Source organism: Orycteropus afer, unplaced genomic scaffold, assembly GCF_000298275.1.
Source record: "Orycteropus afer afer isolate SDZICR_OR568_19922 unplaced genomic scaffold, OryAfe1.0 scaffold00009, whole genome shotgun sequence".
In the NCBI taxonomy this organism is placed as follows: domain Eukaryota; kingdom Metazoa; phylum Chordata; class Mammalia; order Tubulidentata; family Orycteropodidae; genus Orycteropus; species Orycteropus afer.
The window spans coordinates 8,176,433-8,188,415 of record NW_006921596.1 but is presented as its reverse complement, the minus strand read 5'-3'; the positions used below and the strand labels follow the sequence as shown (position 1 = coordinate 8,188,415).

General features: G+C 40.0%; 1 protein-coding gene across 1 annotated transcript in view; it reads left to right on the top strand.

Annotated features, from left to right (window-relative positions):
- The first annotated feature begins 2,336 nt into the window (after positions 1-2,336).
- Positions 2,337-11,983, top strand: part of ABCC11 (ATP binding cassette subfamily C member 11) — an 84,132-nt gene continuing 74,485 nt past the window's right edge. The window contains exons 1-3 of the mRNA XM_007947836.1: positions 2,337-2,435; positions 3,618-3,754; positions 9,805-9,963. Of these exons, the coding sequence (XP_007946027.1) occupies positions 2,337-2,435; positions 3,618-3,754; positions 9,805-9,963 (395 nt within the window). The remainder of the gene's footprint in view (positions 2,436-3,617; positions 3,755-9,804; positions 9,964-11,983) is intronic.

Here is an 11,983-nt window from a genome sequence, read left to right as displayed (position 1 = left end):
GAAAGCTAAACCTTCAGGTGCAACCACCACTAGTCCACAGAGCACCTGTGGATGAGTTGGAAAAGGATGTTCACCATAGGAGGAGAATTTAGAAAAGGTACCACTTCCTCCAGATGGACTTAGCAGTGGTCTCCTAGAAACTGCTCATACTGATTTATGAGAGCCAACTGTAAAATTTTTAGAGTCCAGTTGTTCAACATTATTAAAAATTAAATGATATAAACTTACAGGTAAAAAAATTTCCAACAAAGGTAACAAATACTCAAAATTTATCACATCCTAATTAATTTTATGCTTTTGGGGTTATTTACATTTATTTTATTTGTATTGTACGAGCACCATATAATGGTGTCTTACTGAGCTCCTCTTCCCAACTGCACCTTCAGTGAAGTTGTCTTGGTAGCTTAAAATCAGCCATGGTGGGAGTACTTACACCACAGAAAGTTGCCAAGGCTACAAATCAATGGTTGATTTATTATTATTTTGTTGCTTGTCAAGGCTCATGAATAAAATGCAGGAATTGTAAATAATGCAGAATAAACTTAAAAATGCATGGTGACTGTAACCATTGTTAATAGCGCACGTGCACATACACACACACACAAATCATCTGTTCTTTCACTATTTGAAAACTATTACACGATTCAGCAAAGTCATTTACATAAATGACAAATGAGTGAAGATCCAACCAACATTGATCTTTGGTGTTTCACTTTCCTCTCCTTCATGAACATGAAGCAATATATCAACCAATACTTGTGTTGGAACCCATCACCCAATTGTAGCCATAGTTTAGCTACAGGCACAAGGGTTTTACAAAAATCAATGAAAGTATTCTGTGAGAATCAATTGTCTATATGGAATTTACAATAGAGTATTGTACATGTTATTATTTGTAAATTGTGTGCCACCCATTTCCTTAAAATGAATAATAAAATTATGTACATATATATGTGTTTTGTTTTTCCCCCCACAGAGTCCATTGTTAAACATTTATCAGCACACTGCTGAAGCAGACCTTGCCAGGGTGCATGACTTGCAATGTGGAATTTTCTGCCCCTCCTCCACAGCCTATGCCCTCAGCTAGGACTGAGAACAAACTGACAGTATTACATTGTGGCCCTGCCCTTGGGGCCTGTTACTCAACCATGCCAATTCTACTTTGATGTGTCTAGGTCCTAAGTTGGGTCACGGCAGCCAGAAAACTATCCTCTTCCCAGTGTCTTAAACAAGGAATGTACGACACCTTCTCTTACCTAACACAATCCCTTCTCTCTCTTTTCTCTTTTCCACCATCCCTGAAGATTTCACCTTCTACCAGCGCGTGGCAGGAAGATCTCATGGCCATGGCTATGCTGGAGAGCCTGCAAATGCTCTGTAGGAGAATTCTAGGACCTTAGTCCACCAGATTGGGTTGTGATTTGCTAAAAGGAGGTGGGATGGGAGGAAGTAGGATAAAGGAATTTATAGAACCCTCTCCCTAGACAATAACCCAGTCTGCAACTGCATTCACTTGAAGCAAAATCCAAGTTGTGAATATCAAAAGCTGTATCTGAGCATGAAGACTGATTACATAATTTGTGGGGCCCAGTGCATTGAAGCAAGCCTGCGCCCTTCTGTGCCATGGGCCCTGGCTGCACAGGTTGCATACTCGTAGAGCAGGGCCTGCTGCACACTTTCTCTTTCCATTCCTTCAGTAATATTTTTAGTTATACCTCCTCTTCTGCCCCAGGTGCATGGGTGTTCTAGGTCAATCAGGGAACAAGTCACCTACTCAGAAAGGCAAAAATGAAAAGCATATTAATATATTCTTTCAAATGCCTTGCTTATTTAAGGTTTAAATTGTGTGCAGACACCCCTAAGTTTACGGAAACTAGGAGTCAGAGAATGACAAAATCACATTCATACATCTTTTATTGAGCATCTACTACTCTCTTAGCATGATGCCAGGCCCCAGGAATTCAACAAGGAGCAAAATAGACATGTCCCTGTCCACCTGAGGCTCTCTGTGTAGTGCAGGAAATGAACCTTATGACTAATAAATGTATAATTATAAGCTGAGATAAGGAAAGGAGCATGATTTTAAGAACAGGACTGTGGGGAGGGTGTAGAGTTCCCAACGTGTGCCTGGATTGATACCTAAGTAGAAGCCTAACCAAGAAGCAGTTTGGCACTTTGCAGGCAGAGGAAACAACGGTGACACTAACCCAGACCTCTATGTGGCCCTGCAGAGTGATGTCTCCCTCTCTGGGCTGCCTGGATCTAACTTGCTCCTACCTGCTGCTTTTTCAGGATCACCGATTCTAGGAAACAGAGAATTGGCAAAGTAACTGAAAATGACCAGAAGGAGGACATACTGGGTCCCTGACGGCTCTGGTGGCCTTGTGAATCTTGGCATGGACCTAAGTGATGACATGGTTTCAGGACTTAGCTATGTAAGTAGATCTTAACATTAAAATACCAGGAAAGTGAGTTGGAAAGATATCCTTAAGGGTTGTAAATTAGGTAAAACAATGTAACCTTGATTTTTTTTTTATAGTGAACCTCAGTACCCACCATTAGATTAATCAAACCTTCATGGTTCATGCATGGCCTTTTACCTATCTACTCATCTATCTATTTATCCATCCACCCATCCCTCCAGTCATTCATCCAACTATCCATCCACCTATTTATCTGTCCATCCATCCATCTATCCATTCATCTGTCCATCTATCTATCTATTTATTTACTTATACTAATACAATAAACTCAAAACCAAACTCATTGCCATTGAGTTGATTCTGACTCATAGTGACCCCAGTTGGGTTTCTAAGGCTATACATCTTTAGGGAAGCAGACTGTCTCAACTGTCTTCCATGGAGCAGCTGGTGGGTTCAAACCACCAGCCTTTGGATTAGCAGCCAAATGCCATAACCACTACACCACCACAGCTCCTTTTATAATAATACAATGTTGTTGTTGTTATGTGCCATGGAATCGGACCAGACTCATAGCACATATAAACCCATCACCAACACACCTGCTAGGACTTTGACAATTACATCCAGCTATTGATCTTTGCTCATCTCATTCCCTGACTCTCCCTTCCTGAAGTAATCACTTTCCAGAACCTTTTTCCATCATTCTCTTGCTATGCTTTTAAAATAGTATTATTTATTCTATAAGAAGTCTAGACATTGTGTATCTTTTAAAATTTTAGTTGTTTCCAACTTTATCAAACGGCTAATATGTAATATCTCAGGATTTACTGTTTTACTTATTGATTTCCTTGTTTACTAGGTTTACCCTCAGAGGGTGACTCAGTCTCACACTCTGGGGTTAACTAACTGTAACGCCCTATATCTTTGTCTAAAATTGCTTATGGATAGATAAAAACCCAGAGGCACTGAGTGGCCTGACCAGTATTACCCAACAAGGGTGGGACAGCTCCAGAGCTGAGCCTAGCAGTCCTGACTCCTGACCCAGTGCTCATTCCCTTCCAGACAGCCTGTCGTTAGGAAGCTGTGTGTAGGAAGACTCATCTCCCCTGGTACAGCCAGTCTCACACTCCCTCAGGACAGTATTTATGAGATCTGAGAATGGTAAGGTTGCCCTTTTCATTTTTCTCTCCCAAGAAAACTTATACCATCAAGGATGGTCCCTGGAGCCAGCAGGAGAGGAAACAAAAGGTGCTGGGAAAAAAGGATGTCCTTCCCTGGGGGAAATATGATGCTACCTGGAGAACCATGATTCCCATCCGCCCCAAGCCAAAGTGAGTCATGAGGGTGAGGTGAGGGGCAGTACTCACTGAGGAAGGATCCCCAGACCTGCACACCTAGATCCTTCCCAAAGGTTGCATAACCAGGTGTCTACACACTCATGTCACCCACCAAGTAGCTCCAGAGCTGCCTGAGACACATCAGGGGACGCATCTCAGCACAGCCAATCAGTCATCCAGCAAGGATTCACTGAGCATCCACATGTGCGAGGTACTGTGTTAGGCTCTGGAGCCGGGTATAGCACTGAGCACAATATATGTAATTTTAGCCGTCATGGACCTCACACAGGAAGAAAGACAATCAGCAAGTAACTCTTAAATAATGTGATTGCAAGCTGTTTGAAGAAGATACTGTGAAGAAGTGTGAGGTCCTGAAAGACAATAGAATAGTGACAGCTTGACAGTTCTGAGTGACGCTTCAGCTGAGACCTGGAGGATGAACAAAAATTTACTAGGTGAGAGTTGGAGAAGAATGACCTAGGCAAGGGGAACAACGTACAAAGACCTAACTGTGAGGTGGAAGAAACACCTTATGATATGTCCGAGAACTTGAAAGGTGGTGAGTACCCCTGGAGAGTCATGTGTGATAAAGGACATAACATGAGATGAGGCTGAAGAGGCAGGCAGAGGTCAGAGGATCATTTAGGTCCCCACAGGCCACAGTAAGGCATCCTTACTTGTCTTTCAATTGTTCATCTTTCAATTGCTTGATTAATTACATTTACTACATTATGGAAGATGATTACATGATGTAACATGACATGACATTATGGAACAGCAGATAATCTAGTGTTGGACCAAACCACTAGAAATCAAGTTGACAAATTAAGTATCACAAGGTAATTCCACAAAATCATGCTTCCCTAAACATTCATTGATTCATTGATGGGACCTTAACACCCATGTAGTTTGATTCCTCAGCATTTCATCACCAACAGTCCACTTTGTATTTAAAACTCCCTATACTATGAGTCGGGGCCGACTCGACGGCAAACAACAACAACAACATACTTTCTACTAGGAGCTCTGGTGGCATAGGGCCTAAGGCACTTGACTGCTAACCAGAAGGCTGGCGGTTCAAACCCACCAGCCACTCCTCAGAAGGAAGGTTGGATAAAATACTTCTGTAGTGATACTGCCTTGGAAACCCAAGGAGGGGTCACTATGAGTCGGGTCCGACTTGACAGCTCATAACAACAACAACAACAACCATGTTATCTAAGATTTAATCTACCAACAAACCGCATTTTCCACCATCCACCCTCCACCTTTAAAATCTGAGCTTCTGATCAATATTACACTGAACTAGTCTAAACAAGAAAAAAGAACGTTGGTACTTTAGTTCACATGGGCAACATCATCTTAGATAAACATCGTGTTTCTGTTGGGCCTTTGGAACATTGAAACTAGCTCATAGGTTCTATCCTATCTTTGGTGAGCCCAGACTGGCCCCACATGTATGATGCAATTTCTCACCCTTCAGTTCTTGTTCTCTCTGACATCTCTGGCACAAATGTGGCCAGCCTCGCCCAGATGCACAACCCTCACCTAAAGGGCCTGAGAGTGGAGCAGAGCCAAGAAAAACATTTCCTGAGTCTGATATTTTTTCCTTCCTATCTTTCTCCCCAAGTATTTTTTTAATAGATTTTTTTCTTCATATCAAAATACATAGCATTAAAGGCAATTTTGAAAGAAAGAAAGAAAGAAACAAAAAAAATAACCGGAGAAAAATTACGTACAATCACAACACCATAGTCCAATAATTTTTTCTGCATTTTTGATTCATCCCCAGGTTGACCTTACAGTCACATCTTTTTATTTATTTTTTATTTCATTTTTACTGTTTTTGTAAAACTCACATAATCAAAATATGTTGTTGTTAGGTGCTGTCTAGTCAGTTCTGACTCACATGCAGCAGAATGAAACACTACCAGGTCCTGCACAGTCTCACAATCATTGCTTTGCTTGAGCCCATCATTGAACTACTGTGTCAATCCATCTTATTGAATTCTACCCCTTTTGGCTGACTCTCAAACATGATATATTTCTCCAGGGAATGGTCCCTTCTGACTACGTGACCAAAGTAAGAGAAATGAAGTCTGGCCATTCTCACTTCTGAAGAACATTCAGGCTGTACTTCCTCCAAGACAGATTTGTTCATTCTTCCAAGCATCCATGGTACCCTCAATATTCTTCACCAACACCATGATTCAAAAGCATCAATTCTTCTGCAGTCTTCCTTATTCACTGTCCAGCTCTCACATGCATATGAAGCTCCTGAAAATACCATGGCTTGGGGCAGCATCATTGTTCTTAAACACTTTAAAGAGATCCTTTGCAGCGGATTTGCCCAATGCAATATGTTGTTTGATTTCTACACTGCTGGTTCCATGGGTGTTGCTTGTGGATTCAAGTAAAATTAAGTCCTTAACAGCTTCAATATTTTCTCCATTTATCAAGATGTTGCTTATTGGTCCATGTTCTGGTTACCTAGTGCTGCTCTGACAAGAATATACCACAAATGGGATGGCTTTAACAAATAGGAGTTTATTCTCTTACAGTTTGGAGGCTTTAAGTCTGAGTTCAAAGTGCCAGGCTCTAGGGGGTGGGTGAAAGCCCCTCAATCTTGGGCTTCAGCTCTGCCTCCTACTCCCAGCCCACTGGAGCTGAAGGCTTTTCTTCACTCAGACAGCTACTGGCTACTGAGACTGACAAGCCCAAGGTTAACAAGTAAAAAGGCACAGTCCTGATGTTATCAAACCACACAGCAGGCCATTAATTCAAATCCATTGAAAGTCCCAAGGTTGGTAGAGCATGGCAGGCTTCTGAACAACAACATGGCTATATGCAGGGTTCAAGTGTGCCATCAGCTAGAGACTGTTTCCCAAGGGTTCTCCTTATATACAGGAAACAGACCACATCCCTAAGGCAGCTACTCAGCTGCTCACAGTAGATTCCACCATGGAGTTATTACCAGTCTCATCATGGGGAATACTACATCCAGCTGCCCAGCCACTCAATCAGGCCTAGCCAAGTTGACACACAAACTTAACTACCACATTCTGGTTGTGAATATTTTTGTTTTCTTTGTTGAGGTATAATCCACACTGATTTTAAAGCATACACTATTCCCTCCTTCTGTTTGAACTACAGCCTCTTGGTCTATGTACATACAGGTTCCTTCTGAGGACAATTAAGTGTTCTGGAATTCCCATTCTTCCCAATGGGACAATTTGTTATAATCCACACAATCGAATGGCTTTGCATCGTCAATACAACACAGGTAAACTTCTTTCTGAGATTCTTTGCCATCAGCCAATATCCATCTGACATCAGCAATGATATCACTCATTCCATGTCCTCCTGAATCTGTCTTGAATTTCTGGCAGTTTCCTGTCAATGTACTGCTTTTTAAAAAAATTATCTTCCATTTTTTAATTATCTTCAGCAAAATTTTATTTGGGTGTGATATTAATGATACAGTTCAATAATTTCTACATTCTGTTGGATCACTTTCGTTTGGAGAGGGCACAAATACGGATTTCTTCCAGTTGGTTGGCCAGATAGTTGTCTTCCACATTTCTTGGTGTAAACAAATGAGCACTTCCAGCACTACATCTGTTTATTGAAACATCTCAATGGGTGTTCCATCAATTCCCAGAGCCTTCATTTTTGCAAATTCCTTCAGTGCAGCTTGCACTTTTTCCTTCAATATTATCAGTTCAGTTCTTGGTCACATGCCCCCTCCTGAAATGGCTCAACACCAACCAATTCTTTTTGTACAGTGACTATGTATTCCTTCTGTTTTCTTTTGATGCTTCCTGTATTATTCAATATTTTGCCCATAGAATCCTTCAATATTGCAACTTGAGACTTGAATTTTTCTTCAGTTTTTTCAGCTTGAGAAATGCCAAGCATGTTCTTCTCCTTTGATTTTTTTATGTTCAGGTGTTTGCACATTTCATTATAATACTTTACTTTGTCCTCTCCAGCTGACCTTTGAAATTTTCTGTTTAGATCTTTAACTTCATAATTTCTTCTACTACTTTCCTTTCAAGAGCAAATTTTAGAGTCTCTTCTGACATCCATTTTGGTCTTCCTTCCCTGTCTTTTTAATGACCTTTTGCTTTCTTCATGTATGATGTTCTCGATGCCACCCCACAACTTGTCTGATCTTCAGTCATTGGTGTTCAGTGCAGCAAATCTATTCTTCAGATGGTCTGTTTTAATTTTCTTCAGCTTCAACTTAAATTGCGTATTAGAAATTGATGGCCTGACACACAATTAGCCCCTGGCCTTGTTCCACCTGATGATATTGAGCTTCTCCATTGCCTCTTTCTACAGATGTAGTCGACTTGATTCCTGTGTATTCCATTTGGTGAGGTCTGTGTGTACAGTGGCCGTTTATGATGTTTAAAAAAGGTATTTGCAATGAATAAGTTGTTGGTCATGCAAAATTCTGTCATGTGATCTCTGGAGTTATTTCGTTAACTAAGGTCATATTTTCCAACTATTGATGCTTCTTCTTTGTTTCTAACTTTTGCATTCCAGTCACCAGTAATTATCAATACAACTTTGTTGCATTGTTGGGTAGTTTCAGACTTCAGAAGTTGATAAAAATTTCAATCTCTTTGTCTTTGGCTTTAGTGGTTGATGCATAAATTTGAATAATAGTCATATTAACTGGTTTCTTTGTTGGCATATGGATATTATCCTATCACTGACAGCATTGTACTTCAGGGTAGATTTTGAAATGTTCTGTTTGATGATGAATGTGGCACCATTCCTCTTCAATTTGTCATTCCCAGCATAATAGACCATATGAGTGTCTGATTAAAAATGGCAACACTAGTCCATTTCAGCTCAGTAATGCCTAGAATATTGGTCTTTATGCATTCATTTTCAACAACTTCCAATTTTTCTAAATTCATACTCTGTTCATCCCATGTTCCAATTATTAATGGATGTTTGCAGCTTTTTTTTCTCATTTTCAGTCTCATTTGAGCCAAACATGGAAATAATAAAACAATGAGAATCTCCTTTTGCTATTCCTTTGTCAATTCCAACCCATTCTTCAAAGTGAACCCTATAAATAATTTGATATTAAAACATTATAATGTTTTATGTTAAGAAACAAAGATGCCACTTTGAAGACTAAGGTGCACCTAACCCAAGCTGTGGTATTTTCATCTGCCTCATATGCATGTGAAAGCTGGACAATGAATAAGGAAGACTGAAGAAAAGTTGGTACCTTTGAATTGTGGTATTGATGAAGAATACTGAAAATACCGTGGAGTGCCAGAAGAATGAACAAATCTATCCTGGAAGAAGTGCAGCCGGAATGTTCCTTGGAAGTGAAAATGACCAGGTGTCATCTCACCTACTTTGGTCATGTTGTCAGAAGGGATCATTCCCTGGAGAAGGATATCATGTTTGGTGAAGTGGAGGGTCAGAGAAAAAGGGGAAGACCCTCAACAAGATGGATTGACCCAGTGGGTACAACAATGGGCTAGAACATAGCAAAACTTGTGAGGATGGTGCAGGACAGGGCAGTGCTTCATTCTGTTGTAGACAAGGTTGCAATGAATTGGAGCCTACTCCACAGCACCTAACAACAATGTTTTATCTGCCTCACCTCCTTTATACCTTACCCTTTTATTAAAAAAAAAAAAAGTAAAAAATACATGGAATTTCTTGATCTACATGTGGCCTTTATTTTATTTTATTTTTCCCTTGCTTAAAATGCTTGGAGCTCTTTCCATGTTCTATATACGGATAAACTCATTTTTGAAATATCCTCATCACATTCCATAGTGTGGATGTACCATAGTTTCTCTCTCCCTCTGCATTGATGTTTTTGTTGTTTCTTGTTTTTAAGTATCACATATAATTGAGTCATGAAGAAAAATACCATGTGCATGCGGATGACCACACTGTGGTTTTTGTATAGTTAAAATTCATACTTTCAAAGTCTTAACCTTGACTTAAGGTTCCATCTCAAAGTCTGTGTCCAAAGACTACATTGCTCTTTAACTCTCTTCTAGGTTTCCTGCCCCTCAGCCCCTGGATGATGCTGGCCTGTTCTCCTATCTCACGCTATCATGGCTTACTCCACTAATAATCCAGGGATTACGATTTCGCTTAGATGAGAACACCATCCCCCCGCTGTCTGTACATGATGCCTCAGACAAAAATGCCAAAAGGTAAAGTCATGTTGAGCAAACTATCAGGTTAAAATCCCTATCTTGGTGGGAAGATGACCAGAGTTGCTTAAGAGTGGTAAGTAGAGTCCTTTCTCAGACAACTAAAGTATTATTAGTTCTTCCTTTGTAGCAGGGGCTTCAATCTAGCCTGGGGGTTCTTAACTTGGACCTCTTGAATCCCCTGAAATGATATGCATATTTAACATATATGGGCTAGCAATCTTTTTCTGGAATGGGAATTCATATCTTTTTTCAGATTCACCGAAGGTTTCACGATCTCAAAAAGGTTAGAAATTACTGATTCTAAATACCTTTGCTTTTCTCTTCTGGATCGGGTATTTAACTGTGGTTCTTAGCATTAAATTTTGGGTTATGGTTGTTGTTTGTTGTTGTTGTTGTTATATGCTGCCGAGTCGACCTGACTCATAGCGACCCCTCCTTGGGTTGTCGAGGCAGTAGCACTACGGAAGTAGATTGCCCAACTTTCCTTCCGAGAAATTTTGAGTTAGTAGCCCTGTTTTCTAATCCTTGAGCCATCACTAATTGGTTATGTGATTAAATTTCCTGTTCTACCAAATTCACAACATAATATGAGAATCAAATGAAGAAAAAATGAATCAGTGACTTGAAATGTACCATATTAAGTTCCTACCTGTAGCTCCTTTGTAAGACATCATTAGCTCCTTCATAAGACATCATGTGTAGAATGATACTTTCAAATGTGTTTCAGGAAATGATAGTCCCATAAAACAACAAACAAAAAACTAGTTACTGTTGTTGTTGTTGCTGTTATGTGCTGTCGAGTTGGACCCAACTCATAGCGACCCCTCCTTGGGTTTCCGAGGCAGTATCACTGGAAGTAGATTGCCCAACCTTCCTTCCGAGGAGTTGCTGGTGGGTTTGAACCATCAGCCTTCTGGTTAGCAGTCAAGTGCCTTGCTATTGAGTTGATTCTAACTCATGGCAACCCCATGTGTATCAGAGTAGAACTCTGTGTTCCACAGAGTTTTCAATGGCTGTTGTTTTTGTTTTTGTTTTTTTAAAATACATCACCAGACCTTTCTTATTAGGAACACTGGTTGAACTTGACTCTACATTTTGGTTAGTAGCTGAATGTGTTAACCATTTATGCTACCCAGGGACTGCAGTCTCGTAATAACCAAGAAAAAACAAAGCTCACTGCCATTGAGTGGATTCAGACTCCTAGTGACCCCCTTGGGTTTCCAAGGCTATAAATCTTTACAGAATCAGACTGTCTCTCCTTTTGTAGAGTGGCTAGTAGGTTCAAACCCCCAACCTTTTGGTTAGCAACCAAATGCCTTAACCACCTCACCACTAGTGCTCATTATTCCTGTAAAAGCCACCCTGGAAAGAACATTGTGTAGTCAGAGGAGTTTGCAAAAAGTCGCTGGGTCTCAGAGATTCACAAAGCATATTAATTTAAGGCATGAGAAAACCTGACGCTTAGAAACTGGGTAAAATTTGACATATTGCTTCTTAAACTTATTCAGTAATACAGTTGCTCCAGAGAACATTTTTTAGATAATGCCAGCTATTGGACAGGATCTCACCTCTTTCCAGCTATGACGTTAGACAAGTTACTTACAACCCTTTCTGGGCCCTGTTTCATTTTGCATAAAATAGATAATAAAATGTATCTCATGATCCTTCATAGAATGTGATAAGAGACAAAAGAAGTTTTAAATTCAGTTTAGGGAATCTGGGGAAATGTCTGATGAATAATAGGCCACCAATTAAATGTTAGTTTCCTTGTTCTTCCTTAACCATTATGAGTACAAGATCTTCTGATTTATTTCCATTCATTCCAGTTCACTGATTCTGCCTTGTTTATTCTATACTTCACAATGTCTGTCCACCAACACTTTTGTTATCACTTCATATTCAGATGGTTTTTTTTTTTTAATTTTATTTTATTTATTGTGATTTGGGTGAAGATTTACAGAGCAAATTCACTTTCCATACAGCAGTTCACATATACTTTGTCTCATGTCTTGACCAC